General features: G+C 43.7%; 1 protein-coding gene across 1 annotated transcript in view; it reads right to left on the bottom strand.

The window, feature by feature from the left end:
- The window catches only part of LOC124798821 (SET domain-containing protein SmydA-8-like), a 207,404-nt gene that overhangs the window by 122,183 nt on the left and 65,664 nt on the right, over positions 1–19,557 (bottom strand). The window contains exons 3-5 of the mRNA XM_047262350.1: positions 16,450–16,646; positions 8,051–8,136; positions 4,921–5,299 (exon numbers count right to left, since the gene is read on the bottom strand). Of these exons, the coding sequence (XP_047118306.1) occupies positions 4,921–5,299; positions 8,051–8,136; positions 16,450–16,646 (662 nt within the window). The remainder of the gene's footprint in view (positions 1–4,920; positions 5,300–8,050; positions 8,137–16,449; positions 16,647–19,557) is intronic.

Here is a 19,557-nt window from a genome sequence, read left to right as displayed (position 1 = left end):
TCCCAAGCAACACAAGTTTGGGACGCAACACCACGGCTAAAAAATGTGTTTTGGAGTAAAAATATGCTGTTTTTATTTAGACTTCCTTGTGATGGTTGAAAGCAGCCTCTCCTTTCTTTTGGTTGAATTAATTAACAAGCAGAATTCTCGAAGCTTGGGCAGATGTTTGGCACTAATAATTCTGGTTCAGTGGTAATCTTAGGAGCGGGTGATAAAGCAGTATCATACATTTCCTACAGCAGCAACTGAAATACATGACTGTTCACGTAATCTTGCGGTCAAACGTAGACGTATAACATTGCGAAATGATATAAATAAAATTATAGATGACAAAAGCATATATCCCAGGGGACTTGAAAGGTAGTGCAATTAAAAATTAAAACTTAAAATTTTAAATTAACGTTACCCCTCACAGAAGCCTTCAATGTACTCTTTCCACCTATTCCCACTCTCTTCTGCATTTAACAATGGAATGCCCACTGCATTCTTAATGTTACCACCCTTGCTTTTAATTTCAACGAAGGTTGTCTTGACTTTTCTGTACGCTGAGTCGATTCTTCCGACAATCTTTTCTTTTTCGATTTCTCCACATTTTTCATGTAGCCATTTCGCCTTAGCTTCCCTGCACTTTCTATTTATGTCATTCCTAAGTAACTTTGTCTTGTATTCCTGAATTTCTCTGAAAATTTGTTTACTTCCTTCTTTCATTGATGAACTAAAGTATTTCTTCTGTTACTCATGGTATTTTGCAGTTATCTCCTTTATACCTACGTTATCCTTCCCAACTTAAATGATTGCCCTTTTTAAATACGACTATTCCTCTTCAACTGTACTGCCTACTGAGCTATTCCCCCAGAGAACTTAAAGCTTATCTCTTCATTCCTTAGTACTCCTGAACCCACTTCTTTTCACATTGATTCTTCTTGATTAGTCTCAAACTTCAGCCTACTCTTCATTACTACTACATTGTAATCTGAGTCTATATCTGTTACCAGTCCAATATCTAGTTTCGGAAAGCGTCCTTCACCATGATGTAGTCTAACTGAAACCTTCCCGTACCTGCCAGCCTTTTTCAAGTACATTACCACATCTAGTGATTCTTGAACAGAGTATTCACTTTTACTATCTGAAATTTATCACGGCACTCAATAAGCCTTTCTCCTCTCTCAGTCCTAGTACCAAGTCCATATTCTCCCTCAACAATTTAGCTCCACCTACAACCGCACTCCCGACCCTCATTACTATTAGATTCTCATCCTCTTTACATACTACATTACCTGTTCAATATCCTCATATGTTTTCTATCTCTTCACCTTCTGCTGGCTACATTGGCATGCATACCTGAACTCCACAGACAGACAGACACACACACACACACACACACACACACACACACACACCTAGGTTACTGAAACACCTACTATACGAGCACTAACAATTTGCCTACGTTCATATACTCTAAGCTTCCACACAATGTACTTACGAATGCAGGGAACACTGCTCTGACCACGAATGACATTTGAAACTTATTACTGAGGATATTGCAGAGATTCCATTTGTGGTGAAATACAACAGTGAAACCTGCAAGCTTGATCATCATCTGCATTTATGTCCAAGGGTGCATTTTTCACGGTGTTTCCATGTTTCTGCCCAACCCCTGTATCTGGCAACTACGCATGAGTTCTCTGAAGTTTAGAGTTTCTTGAATGTAATATTTGGTATGTTTCATTGCTTTCATCCAGTGGATCATTGCAAGCCATCTCTCTTCTCTTTCCCAAAAGAAGTTCTGAAGTTAGTTCCCCAGACGTCATATCAGAAAAAATGTCGGAGGGTCTCCGTTGATAATACAACAAAAATTTCAACTTCATTCGGAGTGTAGTTATGTGCACGTCCAAACACAATAGAGCCTTTCTGCCATTCTACGCCTCCACGTCGACCCATCTTACAACATTTATACGATGGTTGGAACTTAAATAGTGGCAACTATTTATTCACAACCGACAGAAAAGAGTTGTGTGTTTGCACCTGTTACTGTCCTTGAAAGCAGTCACCAGCGTTGTGTAGAGCCCGTTGCCAGCGATGTGGAGAAGGCGCAGTAAACCGTTAGCAGAGCCTGTTCTGTTGGTGGGGCGAATGGAGCGGTCTATTGCCTGTCGAATCTCTGGAACAGTCCTGAAGCGATGCCACGAAGTGGTTCCTTCATCTTCGGAATCAAATGAAAGTCACAAGGACTTTAGTCCGGGGAGTATGGTGGATGGTATAGTACTTCCCAGTCCCATCGACCGAACAGAACAGCCACAGCTTGCGCTGTATGCTCCCGCGCATTGTCGTGCAAAATGATGGGTGTGTTTGTTATAAAATGTCTCCGCTTCTTTTGCAAAGCTGGTCGCAGCTGATGCTCCAAAAACGAACAGTAATACTGTGCGCTGATGTTGGCATTCGCTTCAGAACTGTTCCAGAGATTCGACAGGCAGTAGACCATTTGCACTATCAGCAGAACAGGCTCTGCTAACGGTATACTACGCCTTCCCCATCGCTGGCAACGTGCTCTACACAACGCTGGTGAATACGTTGAAGGACAGTAAGAGGTGCAAACATTTAACTCCTTTGTATCTATTGTGAATAAATAGTTGCCACTATTTAAGTTCCAACCATCGTTGTGTGTTGTGTCGAATATGTACGACAGAACAGACCCCACTCAAATTTATAGTTCTGTAGGCGCAATGGCTGTTTGACGAAAAAATGTCAGTGCTGACGCACAACCAACGTTCGATCTCCTACGACAATCAGATCTCTGCGAGTAGGAGCTTAATGGGCGAGGCTCTTAGTGGTGCGGCGAAAGGGATCCAGATGGGCGAGACAGTTAAGGCAACCCTTCTAGAGAAGTGGAGCATCCAGGGTCGAGTCCTCTTCCCCCACAAATTTTCAGCTCTCGTCGTTGCATTGCCGCAGTTCCCTCTGCGCTTTGAAGTCACTCCTTCCTTCTTACCTGTTGCCCATTGTTTTCCATTCCTTTCACCCAATTATTCGTAGAGTCGGTTGAACATCGCCACTCAGGCAGCCGCATGACCGCCTGTCAACGGTTCTACACTATCTACAGCGCTCTGCAGCGACCAGTATGCGGCTTTTAAGGGGAGATTCACTATATTTTGGTTCAAACTATCGATTTTTTAAAAATTGCGTTTTTGGATCCATAAAAGTGTTTAGAATTCACCCGTGAAACGGTTTTTCCGAATACGGAACGGAAATGTTTGTTATTCACGGTTGATCAAAAAATGCACCTGCCTGAAATCGGCCTTTTTCACGCACCAGTTTTTTTCGGGAATTTCGACTTTGCAGCCGCGAAAAATTATTCTATGTGCTTGCTCAAGTGATCAAGGAGCTTACGAGGGACTACGGCTTCGCAATCCGACGTCATTCCAATTCGGTGGAACAGATGAAGGCAATTTGGGCAACGTATTTCCACAAGTGTTCGATGGATGACCACCCACAACACCAAAATTGTCCGGCTGGGGAAACTAGTTGCTAAAAGTGGCGCATTGCATACTCTACTGGACATCTGGACGAATATCAACACGACCATCCGCTCTCCAAAAAAGTTCAAAAAAATGATTCATCCGATCTACGAGGCCCTTTCGGAAGACGAGTTATTGTACCGGTGCTTGGGAGAAAACACAAAGTTCAAATGAAAGTGAACGCATGTGTTTGGAAGTTAGCCCCCAAGCGTTTGCATTCTGATGCGAAAACTGTGGAGACTGCAACTTTCCTGAAAGTGAGCAGCTTTAACGAAGGGTATTCAGCAATTCTGAAGACCTTGACAACGGTGGAGGTCACCCTGGGATTCTAATTGACTCAGTTCGCCGAGCATTCGGACGACCACCGAATTCAAGCGGCCGAAAACCGCTTGTCATCGGCCGTACGTCCGCGGCTCTTGGTCTTGCGGTAGCGTTCTCGTTTCCCGCGCACGGGGTCCCGGGTTCGATTCGCGGCAGGGTCAGGGATTTTGTCTGCCTCTAAATGACTGGGTGTTGTGTGTCTTTCATCATCATTTCATCCTCATTCACTCGTAAGTCGCCGTAGTGGCGTTAAAGAACTTGTGGAGCGGCGGCCGAACCGCCCCGCGAGGGGTCTCCCGGCCACCAATACCCTACGCTGATTATTATTATTATTACCGGCCGTACGAGCGGCTCTCTAGCAGCGCAGGATGGCCCAAATCGAGCAGAACGCCCTCTATGGGGAAGAGGAAGGACTAGTTTATGGACCTGGACAGCAGATTGAAGTAAGTTGAATAATATTGCATTTATATGTAGTCAAAATTTTTTCACGAAATGACTTTTTATCACGCGGTATGATAACTTCAGATCTACTGAACCGATTGGCATGATTGTTTCCGACGAAGTTAACTAAATTGTCTAGGAGTTGTACCACTTTTATTCCGATCCATCAACTATAAATAATTTTACTTGGCCAACGAAGTCGAAAAATCGATGAAAAGCCCTATTTTTTCAAATGGCCGCCATTTTTTCCTATTGTCCAAATGACTTGAGCGAGGTACAACTCTAAAGAACCTTATATACTTCACCAACGTCCACTCAATTTTTATTTGAGGCGAGCCAGCTAACCTGTGACATACTGCGAGTGGTGGTCTGCATCGAAATTGTGTTTTGTTCCGACGGCACTTCCGCCTTTGCTCTTCGACATTTCCGGTCGAAAAAATTCCAGTTTTTAGAGGAAACATCAATAAACATTTTGACCAAATTTGACATTGACATCTATAACATATCCCAGGAAAATGTCTGAAAGAACATGCTTTTTTCGGGCCAAAGACTGTAAAACTCCCCTTAAGGGAGCGACTAAGATTTTGTCCCGTCAGCTGACTGCTTAACCGTTCTGAAAGTGGTGGGAGTGAGCAGACGGTACCTGGGGGTCGCGGCAGCGGTCGCAGCGGCAGAGGAAGCCCTTGGTGTCGAGCAGGTGGGCGCGCCGCGCGGCCGTGCCCCACATCAGCGGGGCGTACGACGTGGTGAGCTCCTGGCCGCGGGCCACGTCGACGGCGGCGCGCACCACCATGGCGTGCTGCGCGTCGTAGCCGTGCGTGGTGTTGGGCGAGCACGCGTGGTTCATCATGGCGGCCAGCGGGTAGAGGCCGCGCAGCCGCCCCGACAGCGCCTCCGGCCGCCGGCTGCCGTCCAGCGGTGTCTCGAACGCGTTCGTGTCCAGCACGCGCGCCGCGCGCCCCGCCGCTCGCAGGCGCTCCGGGGGGACCCGCCCCCCCACACAGCCGCGACAGCAGCTCCATCTGCCGGCACCACCTTCACTCACAGGCCTCCGGCAGGCGCAGATCGTGAGAAACCCAGCTCACAGTATCAGTGATACACTACAGGGTGACCAACCCTTAACGCAACCGCCGGCAGCCAGCTACCTGGTGGAGAGTATACTTCCCCTCCACTGCGAGGCTTATTTGTAGAATTATTGCACAGATAGCATGTGTGTGTTAGACAACGGAATACTGTGTATTGATTGAAAGTGTTGCAAGCGAAACTGCCGAAATGCAAGCGAAACTGCCGAAATGCAAGCGAAACTGCCGAAATGCAAGCGAAACTGCCGAAATGCAAGCGAAACTGCCGAAATGCAAGCGAAACTGCCGAAATGCAAGCGAAACTGCCGAAATGCAAGCGAAACTGCCGAAATGCAAGCGAAACTGCCGAAATGCAAGCGAAACTGCCGAAATGCAAGCGAAACTGCCGAAATGCAAGCGAAACTGCCGAAATGCAAGCGAAACTGCCGAAATGCAAGCGAAACTGCCGAATTGCAAGTGTTCTACTCGCTAAAGTGTGTTCGTGCATGATTCACTCTTTAGTGCAGAATCAGCATGTGCCGTAAACAGGTTATTCCAGAGGAATTTCACGATGTTCAGGTTCCTAATCGGACTGAGTTTCATCGATTGATAAATTTTGTGGAACGAGGATTTTTCTTCACAGGAAACAGACAACCATGTACAGTTCTCGCAGAAAAACTATCGATAACTTTGGGCATGCTCTGGTAAGATCTCTTAGAAAATCACGTCGATATGTTTCTCAGCAAAGGGCAATTTCCTATGGCTCTTTTCAAACTGTTACGAAGTTGCTGAAGTTACAGCCCTATATAACAACCACAGTGCAACAACTTAAACGGGGTGACTAACCAAAAAGGTTACGGTTTTGTGAAAGAAATTTGAAAAAGGTGCATGGGAGCAATTTACCCTCAGCTTACTTTTTGGACGAATCATGGTTTTTCCTAAGTGGAAAAGTTAATCCACAAAATAACCGTTACTCGAGTTTTCAAAAGCGTTACTTAATACACGAGGCTCTCTTGCATGATAAAGAAATAGTGTATTATGCTATTAGTGGCTAGAGTACTTTTTCCAGGAAACAACAGCGAGATATGTGAGAAAAATTTGGGACCTTTTTGGCCAATTAACTGAAAGAGAATGTGCTTTTGCGACTTTTCAGCAGGGCTCTGTGACAACACATACAGCCAATTTCTTACTACAGGAAATTCACATGACGTGTTCCAATGTAGATTGATCATTAACAACAAGTCGCCTCCTCAGTCTTCAATTTAACCCTCTGTGATTTTTATCTTTGGGGGGCATTAAAAGAGAAAGTGTAGAAATCAAATCCATACACTTCAGATGAACTCAAAACTAACATTCGTCAAGATATTCCTGCCATTTCTCAGACAGAACAGAGTAACGGGCAATTTCCCAACTAGATGTCAGAAATGATTCAACAATGGAGGGAGACACTTCCAGCGTCTCCTTGCTTATGAAACGTGAGTAATTTACTTTTATTTCTAAGTGTTTATGTTTTGTATGTAACTAAGAACTGGCACGACAAACCATACTAATATTTCTTTCAGACCTACCACTCCCGCAGTGGGCACCATACCTGGCCTATCCTGCCAGAAGCGAGCCCTGAAAGCGATTGAGTTAACGATTGATTACCCTGTAGAAGTAGTCTCAGTCAGTTACAATAAGGCACAGCCACGCAAAGTGCACAAGTAAACTGTCCCAGTCAGTCCAAAAATAAATTACATAGGCAGCCCGACATACAACATAAGTAAAAAGGTTAACACTGTATTGAATGAACTACACATAAAATAGAAAATATGGCATGAAAAACTCTAAACCTAGCCCATAGAATTAAAAATAAAGAAATCCCCCAAGCTGGCAAGTTCATCTATTTCAATATAATAAATCGGTACACGAAAATACCATTAGCTGAGAGAACTAAAATTATAAGGGACAATCTCCTCAGACATAGAAAGGAAAACCCTGTTGACACTTATCAAAGCATGAAATTACTATAACTCACTATCACATGATTACTTTGAATTTTATAAGAGGATACACACACAAAAATGCGGTAGCAATGAGAAATTGCGTAGCAGGTACTATCGCAGACATTTCTCAGTGCAGAAGAAGAAAAACTTTTTACCTCCAGTTCCCCATCCCTCAACAAAATTATTTATTACTGGTATGTAGACGATACATTACTACTAAATTAAGACAATGATATACAGACAATTCATCAGCAATTAAACAATCTGCACCCAAAAGTAAAATTTACAATAGAAACAGAAAACAACAAATCCATAAATTTCTTAGACCTAAAAATAAGCAACTACAATTAGCAGTACAAATTTTAGATTTATAGAAAACTTACAACTACAAACATCAATAAAAATTCATTGCATCCCAGGTCACAAATACGCATACTTTAAATCAATGATCAATAGAACTAAATTTGCTACTGGTAGAAAAAGCAGTAAAACAGATTCAACACTGCAATTAACAGCACAAAAACTAATTTCGACCCATCTTTAGCACTCAAAATCTATCAGTAAGCCTAAATCAAACATACATGAAGACGTAACATTGAGAAGAGATGACAATACCAAAGGCAAACTGATATATGTACCAACAACATGTATGGGCAACACATCACACAGAATAAACAAATTGTTAAAAATACAGAAATACAACTAACATTTTGAACTAACAACTTACAAAGCTGATAACAACAACAACAAGCGATCTCCTCTAATCCAGTTGTATACAAAATTTCCTGTGACGACAGCAACAGCTTCTACACTGGACACACAGAACGAAGTTTTAGTATAAGATTTAAAGAACACACCAGAGACTGCAAAAGCAACCAATCGAGTTTTTGCCTACACTTAACAATTAATCACAAACTGAACATAATAGAAAATACTTTGAAAATTCTACATAGGAAACTAAAAGATCAAAGCAAGAAAATTTTGGAAGAATTAGAAATTTATACGAACATACAGATAGATGTACGAAGAGATCCTAAAAGAACAAATGGATCTCAAACATTTAAATTGAGTGGAAAACTTTAATACCATGATAGAAAAAAAACTAGACATATTAAGATCACATGTCTACATAATGCAAAATATCCATGACAAAAAAAATCTGACTACCTAAGGTATAATTTACTTCAATGCATCACTGGAACGACCGTCGTTTCACAAGTGTCAAAAAGTAACCCAAAATTTCTAAGGAACGTAAATACATGATCTATATTAACAGTGCAGTTAATAAATGAAATTACTTTCCAAAATGTTTTATGGACTCATTCCATCTAGACAGAAGTATAATATCATTGTACTGTGACATAGGTGTAGAATAAAATGCATTATAAATGTATTGTCAAATAGGAACACTCGAAAATGGCACAGATGCCAAAACAAGCTTGTTGTGAACATATGTTAAAACGGCAAGAAAAACTATTTGCAGCTAATTATGTAAAAGGACAGAGAAAGTTGTCATAAATTAGATCAGGAAGAGAGACACTAAATATATGAGTTTTGCTATTGGGGCAGCAAAGTAACTGATGGAGGCCGAAGCATAGAGTGCAGCTGTCGGCGGCCACTGTGTCGGACGATGCCTGCAGTTCCCGATAAGATACCTAACACAAACTTTACAGCATGCCCCAGTTGGGGCTGAAGAGTAGAATAACTACTATCCACACCGAATTCTGCGAGCAGAATTCGAAGTAATTCACTACCAGCGGACGAAGTGTCATCTTAGTTCCTCCTGTCTTCCCTGTATCATTCGCTCCTTCTTCGGGCGCCAATACGAGCCTTTCACCAGCAGGCATCCAATGACAAAAGTCAGTTCTCCGGGAGCGTCCTCTCACTTCTCTACGTCGAACCAGGCTGACCAAGGAAATTCCCGCATTTTCGCGGCCAGAGGCCTACAGCTAAAGAAAGGAATCTGTTTTGGCTCTGTCCTGTCGGTACCTCAAAACGAGCGCATTTTTGTGTTAAACCATATTTCCTACGACCTTCATAAGATTTCCATCTGCTATATACAACAGCGGCCAGCTGCAGGTATTTTGGGACGAGAAAGTTTCAGTCTCTCACTTTCAGTATCCTCACAGCTCGCCTGCCGTGTTCTGTCTAGAGTATGGAGCCATGAACACCTGTAGCTTCCACAGAGCCTGCATAGTGTCCACCGGCATACTGGCGCTATCTTCTCTGCATTCGTCACTCAAGGCTCATTGTTGCCCGCCTTCCGGGAGTTTAACCATACTTTACAACACCCTTGCTGCAGAGAAACGCTTTAGGAACGTGGGGTCGATAGTAATCTCTCTTAAAATTTCAACAGTTCCTCTGTGGTCGTGTGATCTGCTGTCTGTGACATTGCTAGCCCAGCTAAATTTAATTCTCAAGAAAGAAAAGCCTACGAGTACTACATGCATTGGCACACATTATCGGATAATCTTTGCTTTTATTAAAGGAATATGCTATTTTCAAATCAAATGAATTCTATCGACATATGACTATAAATTGCATCTCAAATGTCGGTAATGTGGAAGTCGCCGAAACCATAAGTTTTGCCACCTTTCACACACTCAACCTAACGTAAGATCTCAGCAGCCCAACGTGACTGCCACCCAATGGTAAAGACCGTGTTGTTGCATATACAGCCACGTCACGAGTCAAGAAGTGGGGTTTGTTCAGCATGCAGGTACACAGAACAGAGCGACGAACTCCGCAGCACCGCGAACTATTGGTACGGTGACCACTGAAGCGGCTCCCCTAGATGTGGCAGCTGAGAGGGCGTGCTGTCAGTGGTGCCCCCTTCAACAACCACTGGACACAGGACTGGTACCATGTTGTCTTTCAGGATGAACCCTGGTCTGCCCACCGCACTACAGTAGCGCATGACTGTGTATAGGATCCGAGAAGAGTGGACGCTGCCATATTACCTTCATAATCGTCATATTGGCCTAGCACTTTGCGTGACGCTATGCTATACCATTGGGTACACAAAACGATCTCCTTTGAATCGCATGGCAAGTAGTTTGCATTGCAGGTGTTACATTTCTAACGAGCTAAGGCTAGTGGGTGTGACTTACTTTCGATGAGTTAATGAGTTTCCAACAAGGCACCTCAAAACCACTGTTGTACGTGCTGTCCTGATCCAGCTGTTTTAGAGTGTTCGACTGTTGCTCAAGCAAGCATGTTCTTCAGATTCATCAGCCAGAAAGCATCTGATCGTGGATTGCCGAGAGCACCGCATGCCATCAGCCGCCAGGCACTACAACTGATGGATTCTGGGTTAGAGATCAAGCAGATTGGAGTGACGTACCATTATATACACTCCTGGAAATGGAAAAAAGAACACATTGACACCGGTGTGTCAGACCCACCATACTTGCTCCGGACACTGCGAGAGGGCTGTACAAGCAATGATCACACGCACGGCACAGCGGACACACCAGGAACCGCGGTGTTGGCCGTAGAATGGCGCTAGCTGCGCAGCATTTGTGCACCGCCGCCGTCAGTGTCAGCCAGTTTGCCGTGGCATACGGAGCTCCATCGCAGTCTTTAACACTGGTAGCATGCCGCGACAGCGTGGACGTGAACCGTATGTGCAGTTGACGGACTTTGAGCGAGAGCGTATAGTGGGCATGCGGGAGGCCGGGTGGACGTACCGCCGAATTGCTCAACACGTGGGGCGTGAGGTCTCCACAGTGCATCGATGTTGTCGCCAGTGGTCGGCGGAAGGTGCACGTGCCCGTCGACCTGGGACCGGACCGCAGCGACGCACGGATGCACGCCGAGACCGTAGGATCCTACGCAGTGCCGTAGGGGACCGCACCGCCACTTCCCAGCAAATTAGGGACACTGTTGCTCCTGGGGTATCGGCGAGGACCATTCGCAACCGTCTCCATGAAGCTGGGCTACGGTCCCGCACACCGTTAGGCCGTCTTCCGCTCACGCCCCAACATCGTGCAGCCCGCCTCCAGTGGTGTCGCGACAGGCGTGAATGGAGGGACGAATGGAGACGTGTCGTCTTCAGCGATGAGAGTCGCTTCTGCCTTGGTGCCAATGATGGTCGTATGCGTGTTTGGCGCCGTGCAGGTGAGCGCCACAATCAGGACTGCATACGACCGAGGCACACAGGGCCAACACCCGGCATCATGGTGTGGGGAGCGATCTCCTACACTGGCCGTACACCACTGGTGATCGTCGAGGGGACACTGAATAGTGCACGGAACATCCAAACCGTCATCGAACCCATCGTTCTACCATTCCTAGACCGGCAAGGGAACTTGCTGTTCCAACAGGACAATGCACGTCCGCATGTATCCCGTGCCACCCAACGTGCTCTAGAAGGTGTAAGTCAACTACCCTGGCCAGCAAGATCTCCGGATCTGTCCCCCATTGAGCATGTTTGGGACTGGATGAAGCGTCGTCTCACGCGGTCTGCACGTCCAGCACGAACGCTGGTCCAACTGAGGCGCCAGGTGGAAATGGCATGGCAAGCCGTTCCACAGGACTACATCCAGCATCTCTACGATCGTCTTCATGGGAGAATAGCAGCCTGCATTGCTGCGAAAGGTGGATATACTCTGTACTAGTGCCGACATTGTGCATGCTCTGTTGCCTGTGTCTATGTCTATGTGCCTGTGGTTCTGTCAGTGTGATCATGTGATGTATCTGACCCCAAGAAAGTGTCAATAAAGTTTCCCCTTCCTGGGACAATGAATTCACGGTGTTCTTATTTCAATTTCCAGGAGTGTATTATCCAAACTCAGTTTGGCTCGATGGCCAACTAGCCTGTGGTGGGAACTGTACTAAATTTCACACCCTACACACACCCAAAGCGCCTACAGTTTTAATCACGCATTGCACTTACTATACATTAAAATGACTAAGCACTATGGGACTATACATGGTACTCAAAATAAGATATCGTTTTATATCTTTTCTCGTATTGCAGCTTTCACGTTCAGAAGACTAACACCATTTGTGTGTAGCATGTAAACCGTATAGTTAGCAGTGCTGCTCGTGAGGAGAGTGGACTTTCCCGGAAGAACCATGAAACTGCTGTGTGGGACACCAAGAGAGAGTACTCCATCCAGCAGTGTAGTGCAGTGCATGGTGATGTGCCTGGATTCTTTTCACTTGCGTTCCTTGCTTCAGTTACGTTAGTTTCTTATTTGTATTTTGTGTATAGTGCTGAAGAATTTACTGATAAAAACTCCAAGCGTGTTTGCGCACTGTGCACCACGTAAAAAAAAAAGCCTCTGTGCCCTTCTTGTGAGTGGGGTATCGCCCGCTAAATCTTCAGTTTCCGTATAGAGAACAATTGCAGTTAAGCTTTTGCTAAGTTTTGTTGTACACTGTGACAAGCGGCTTGTAGACTACAATGTTCAATACAATATTTGACGAATGCGTATTGTATAGTTTTTATTGTAACAATTTTTACAAAAAGGTGTACACGGCACAATGAATTCAGAAAACATTAAAAACTTGTGTTTTTAGGTTTCGTAAGTTCCCTGAGAAGTACGAAGTCTCGCAATGCAGTATTGTTTAGTTTCTTCTCTCTCGTAATCTGCGCACATGCACTGAAGACTAACGTTTCCTTTTAGGGACACGAAATAGATAGTAAATAGAACAACTTTAGCTCCTGCAGTAAGACTTATAATGCCTTTATAACAGAGCGGAAATCTGATGATCGCATCTCCAGCCAAAACGATTTATGAATGCAGAAGACCGGTATGGGATACGGTACCTAAAATATTTAATGTACAAAATAAGCGAGCGCAGCTGTCATTGATAAAATGTCAAAAGTAATAGAAGCTGTTCCCGACACAGAAGAAACCATTTCGAAACCTGTAGCTGCGTCTGACCCAACATCTGAATATTGAGCAAAGACGTCTTTTGAAGATGAAGTAATTAGATTAAACAAAATTATTCATGTCCAAACTTTTTTGTGTAAACAGCGCGACACAACTTCGCCGTATTTAAAGAATGGGATCACGAGCCAAACGATTTGTTAATGCCGAAGAGTGGTATGGAATACGAAAACTGCTGTAATTTTTATGTATTTACGGACAAACAGCAGTTTCCGTCAAGCATCTATCTTAAAGCCACGGATACCATTACATAAACTTAAAGGAAGGTTCCTTGTAACGATATTCGTCTAATGAAGAAAATTGATTCTCCTAATGGAGACGTGTCAGCGTTTGGTGGTTTTGTGATACCGTTCTTTACATTATTGACGCGTTGGAAAATGGAGAGAAGTGTTGTATCTCCCCCAATAGACACCATGTGAATTATGGAGTAAGGTTAGTGCTTTTAGTCTTAAGGATTGGCACAAAATCCAAATAATGAAAGAAAAGCATTTTTTAAACATATTGACTTCTGGTACTTTCCGATAAAATAGGTTTATGTTTTTCTGAAGTCTTATCAGGATTCCGCTGAAGAGAGCACAAGGAGCAAAATGGAAGATGAAAATCATTTGTGTGGTACGACGGAAGTGGAAGGTGCGTGGGGCTTGTGGGGTTATGAACGCTTAACAAAATTTGTTACTGGGTCTAAAAATCCCAGAGCCCGTAAAGAATAAGAAACAAGCAAAGAACTCAATGCTTCGATTAACAAAATATCAAGTACGACATAATACAAGATTATAAACCATTAAACAACATTCCCCGCAAGAATCAACTCTACAATAAAGGAGGCACAGATTCATATACTAAAGTAACACCCTTACACAAACAGAAGCCTTTTAGTAAAAGGGGCACCAAATAACATGAAAAAACCATAGTAAAAAGGAGAATACCTAATAAAATAAAACCTCTTACCCATAAACCGAATCTTAAATGCACCAAAAATAGGTTCAACTCTGTACTAGACAGGCAATACGAAAGAGAGAACATTAGCTGTAAAACCTACTCAGATGCACGCAGAAGGCATGAACGGGAAAACGAAATTCAACAGCAATGGCAAATAAAATCGCTCTAGACACATTGACCAAGTAAAACTTTTTCAACTGAAAGCACTAGACCTAATGGCGGCCTTCTTGTGCGTCACAAATTTGATGAATAGACTATTTCAGTAGGCCACTCCTGACTCAACTGTGTGCATTAGGAGCCTGTACTGGCCGCAGAGGTTTCCTATACTAGTCATATCCGAAAACAAACTCCCAGGTATGCTGTGTTCCCTGGAACGGAGACGCCGAACACCATCTGATGCTCTGGCCAGAACTATGGCCGCTGTTGACAATCAGCCACCACCAACCTCGGATCCCGTATAAGAGGCTGTCTCGCTGCTTTGCCTCAAGCTTCCTGCTTCGTCTCTAAGCGGCAGCACTTGTACTCCAAGCTGCTGGTGGTCTTCACTGGCTGTTCCTAACTGCCTTCTCTTCACTGAGGTTATCCATCCGTTGGCTACAGAAATCGCCCCTATACACCATCTCAGCAATACCTGAGCCAGCCACACTGACACACAAAAACCAGCGTGGGCATTGCACCATGCACGCCCCGCCACTGAACTGACGACTTGTCCACCAATGTCCGCAGCACCACACATTGGCTTTAAGTAGTAGTTGTCTATTAAGGTCCTATGAGCCAGAGTACCCATTCATGTCACATGGTTACACCACTCCTTGGCGTGGCGCTGCATCGACGTATCCATCGGATATGTGCACCTCCAGTGGTAGCAGGGACGCCAGAGACACACTGCGGCAGCTTCCGGCTGGAAAGGGAGATCAACTTTACCGAGTACAGCTAATTCATGGCGCATTTGTAAATTTCCTAATAGAAATATTTCAGCTTATGTCACGTTATTCCTGATTTTTAAAGTCAGTTTGCAACTGTGTTGTTGTGGTCTTCAGTCCAGAGGCTGGTTTGATGCAGCTCTCCATGCTACTCTATCTTGTGCAAGCTTCATCTCCCAGTACCTACTGCAACCTACGTCCTTCTGAATCTGCTTATTGTACTCATGTCTTGGTCTGCCTCTACGATTTTTACCCTCCACCCCGCCCTCCAATACAACATTGGTGATCCCTTGATGTCTCAGAATTTGTCCTATCAACCGATCCCTTATTTTAGTCAAGATGTGGCACAAATTTCTTGTTTCCTTAATGCCATTCAGTAGGTCCTCATTAGTTACGTGATGTACCTATCTAATTTTCTGCATTCTTCTGTAGCACCAAATTCTCCTCTTGTCCAAACTATCGTCCACGTTTCACTTTCATACATGGCTACACTCCATACAAATACTTTCAGAAACGACTTCCTAACACTTAAATCAATACTCGATGTTAAATTTCTCTGCTTCAGAAACGCTTTCCTTGCCATTGCCAGTCTACATTTTATATCCTCTCTACTTCGACCATCATCAGTTATTTTGCTCCCCAAATAGCAAAACTCCTTTACTTCTTTAAGTGTCTCATTTCCTAATCTAATTCCCTCAGCATCACCCGACTTAACTCGACTACATTCCATTATCCTTGTTTTGCTTTTGTTGATGTTCATCTTATATCCTCCTTTCAAGACACTTTCCATTTCGTTCAGCTGCTCTTGCAGGTCCTTTGCTGTCTCTGACAGAATTACAATGTCATCGGCGGACCTCAAAATTTTTTATTTCTTCTCCATGGATTTTAATTCTACTCCGAATTTTTCTTTTCTTTCGTTTACTGCTTGCTAAATATACAGATTGAATAACATCGGGGGTAGGCTACAACCCTGTCTCACTCCCTTCCCAACCCTGCGTCCTTTTCATGTCCCTCGACTGATAACTGCCATCTGGTTTCTGTACAAATTGTAAACAACCTTTCGCTCCCTGTATTTGACCCCTGCCACCTTCATAATTTGAAAGAGTATTCGAGCCAACATTGTCTAATTTTTCTCTAAGTCTACAAATGCTGGAAATGTAGGTTTGCCTTTCCTTAATTGATCTTCTAAGATAAGTGGTAGGATCAGTACTGCCTCACGTGTCTATTGGATGTTAGTAACTTTCACAGCACTAAGTGAACTGTGTTAGATATGGTGCGACATTAGTCTAACATTCAGCAACTCTTATGATGTGAGCTATGTCGCGGAGCCTTTCCTTGTGAAGGAGCGAGACTGGACGCTGTACCTCATGGCGGTAGCGCGGGTGTTGGTGCGCCTGCAGCGCGGCCAGCAGCCTCTGGTCGGAAGCGGGCAGCGCCAGGCAGCGCACGGCGGCGCAGGCGCGAACCACCGGCCGCGGCCAGCCGCCCTCTGCCGGCGGACGCAGCCCCCACTCCGCCAGCAGCGCGCACTCCCCGGCGTGGTGGTCCTCCTGGCCGTCGCCTGCAGCATCACACGTGTTACCACTCTTACAACAAAAATATAAATTTCATTTTACCAACACGATTAATCCCCACTAGCTTACAGACTATCTGGATACAACATATTTTAACGTATTTTGCGTAACACACAAACCAACTTATTAAACGTAATCAAGAATGCGGTACAGTGGCGCGAGTGTGACACTGAGGTTAGAAATGATGAACGCAACGTAAAGCTGCATTGTAAAGCCTTATGTGAACACTATTTGACGTATTTTCGTCTCGGGTTCTTCTGCCGACGTTTAACGATTTTCCTGTCGTTGCTAGGGCCGGACTGGAGTCGATACTGTTGCCGGAGATTTTGCTCGACTGTATCTGTCGTGTAACGTCTGACAGCTTTTCCCGAAGTCATTACCGCTGTGGTTCACCTTTTCCTACCTTGTAAGTAGCCTATGTGTGTGTTTGCATGTTGGCAGTGCTATAGACTGTATTAATAGAGTCGACAGCGCTCTATGGCCTCGGCGAGAGATTCTTTGGGTGGACAGACTAGCAGTTAGCGAGCGGATAGAGAAGGGTGTGGACATGATTTTCTTATGTGGAAACTCAGTGTTTGTAAGGACATGCATTGCAAAATGAGGATGGATGTAGTTGGTAATGTTTGTGTAATAGAATTATTGACAACTATATAATTTTGGGAACTGGATGTTACGCGAGTACAGTAAAATAATCTAAATACTTTGCTCTTCAACAACAAAATCTTTCTTTTTCTAACCGTATGCCTCACAGTAGTTACAGTCTACTGTAGTTAGAAACACTTTATTTGGCTGGCTGTAGTTGCTGCTTGCTGTAATTGTTGTAGTTCGTGTTATGAAGATTTTCTGTGAGGTAAGAGACTTATGAAAAAGTGTGGGTTATTGTTAGGATTTCTTTCAAATCAGGACCATTCTTTTGTGTCAATTATTTGAAGCCATGTTGTCGCTGTACAACAGTCAGATTGCGTTGGGCTTGTATAATGTTGGTAATAAATGAATAGGTTAAGTTGCATTTGTCAGGGAAGATTCTGTAGGTCAGTGTTTTAAATGATATAAATAAGTAGAGAGACTCAGTAGTTTCAACCTGCAACAGTCGTTCGCTGTAGCACAGGAATCGAAGATCAGTTGCCTAAGGCTTTCTCCTTCTTTTCGAAATTTTTGTCATGATCGCGATCTCTGTGACTTTCCTTAACCTGTGTGTACGGTAGCTCTTCTCCACAGGGGGAACCTCCGTGTCGCCGATTTTTATGATGTGGTGGGTCTCAAATAGCATGTTGCATGTAGCGTCCAAGAAATGCGATCTGAGGAGGAATGGGTACTCCATCAGTTGCACAAGAAATGCGTAGTATCAGGTGAAATGATGCGAAGGAAGAAGAAATATCAGCTACAATCTTTCTGCAGTTCGTACCCATGGTGACGTATATTGCACAAACACAGCGTAAAGATTTCTTATGAGCCGACCAATTAGATCAGAGACACAAGGGACCAATTCGGAACGTCTGGAATCTAACACATACCGTGTACACGTGGAAAAGTTTACGTTGTAATGTCTTGACGGTTCAACAAGACTAGGGTCATCGAACATAAACGGTAATACAGGCTGGGACAGATGGCGAAATCTGTCCTGGCAGACCACGCGCTGTGAGCCACTGACCACATAATAAAGTTTTTTAACATAAGGTTCTCGCTGTAGGGGAAGCTGTTTGTTCAGCCAAGTCATAGAAATTCACAAATACGAAAACAGTTTTAACGAGTAAAAAGAAATCCTCAAGGTAAACGGATCCCGGATTTCTGTGCTGTATCAGTCGGGGGAACCACAGCGGTTCAGGCGTTGGAGCAACAGGTACCCTACATGTAAAAATCTTAAGGCCGGCTCGATTCCAGTCTGTCACCAACAAAGGAGGTTGAACCTGACAATGACAGCCATCATGTCTGTGAAACGTCAGGAAGATCGTTAAACGTCGGCCGAAGACCCAGAGACAAATACCAATAGATTAACACATCGATGTACACTTAATTTAGGTGGACTGTATCTCGATCAGCTTATAGCTAACAGTAACTTAATTCTGCAAACTGCAGTAAAAGCAACCTTCGATAATGAGTAATTACCTCAACCTCCTCCTGAAGGGAACACGGCGCTTTCAAGCCATACATTACATTTTAGATTAGCTTTAGGAAATTAGAACAAGAAAGCAGCAGCCTAACCTGAGCGATGGATTTGAAGTTTCGCAAGAGGTTCACCTCTGACCAGCTTCGGCAGCAGAACTGTTCTATTCTCTTCTGTTGTTACCTCCTTAAAGAACAGCTTTAGTTAGAATAGGCTCATGTTAATTTCATTTTATTAAGTGCCATTAATTTTGCAGAACTTTAACTTTGCTCAAATACACACGTAAATTTAGTCAATTTTTTAAAATTATTAGCCCATACTTAGCCTTACTCTGGTCAACGTAATATCTTCTCAAATTTTGCACATTATTAAAATGTCAACTTTTCGAAGGAGATAGCATGTGGGTTAACAACAACGGATAGAACTCGCAAATTTAAAGACGTTGCCATTTCAAAGCATACGGAAATTTTTCTACTGCATGAAACTATCCTAAGGTACATTCACGTCACTGTGTTCATTTTCGTGGAGACACTGTAGTGTCCTTTCTTTTATTTAGAAAATTACTAGTCGTCTATCAATAAAATAGAAACAGTAGCGAAAAACGCCATCTTTAATTAAATTTCTTGATGCAGTACCCACTATGAACATAATGGCTGGTTATTTATATGGTATTTACCAAAGAAAATGTTCAGTTGCAAGCAGATTTGAATTTGACTTGTCTTAGCCCTTAGACGGCAAGTTAAAGGAAAATAGTGATGAATAAATAAAAATAAACTAACCAACATCTTTCACAA

This window comes from Schistocerca piceifrons, chromosome 5, assembly GCF_021461385.2.
Source record: "Schistocerca piceifrons isolate TAMUIC-IGC-003096 chromosome 5, iqSchPice1.1, whole genome shotgun sequence".
Lineage (NCBI taxonomy): Eukaryota > Metazoa > Arthropoda > Insecta > Orthoptera > Acrididae > Schistocerca > Schistocerca piceifrons.
The sequence above is the reverse complement of the archived record's forward strand: the minus strand, read 5'-3'. Positions and strand labels throughout refer to the sequence as shown.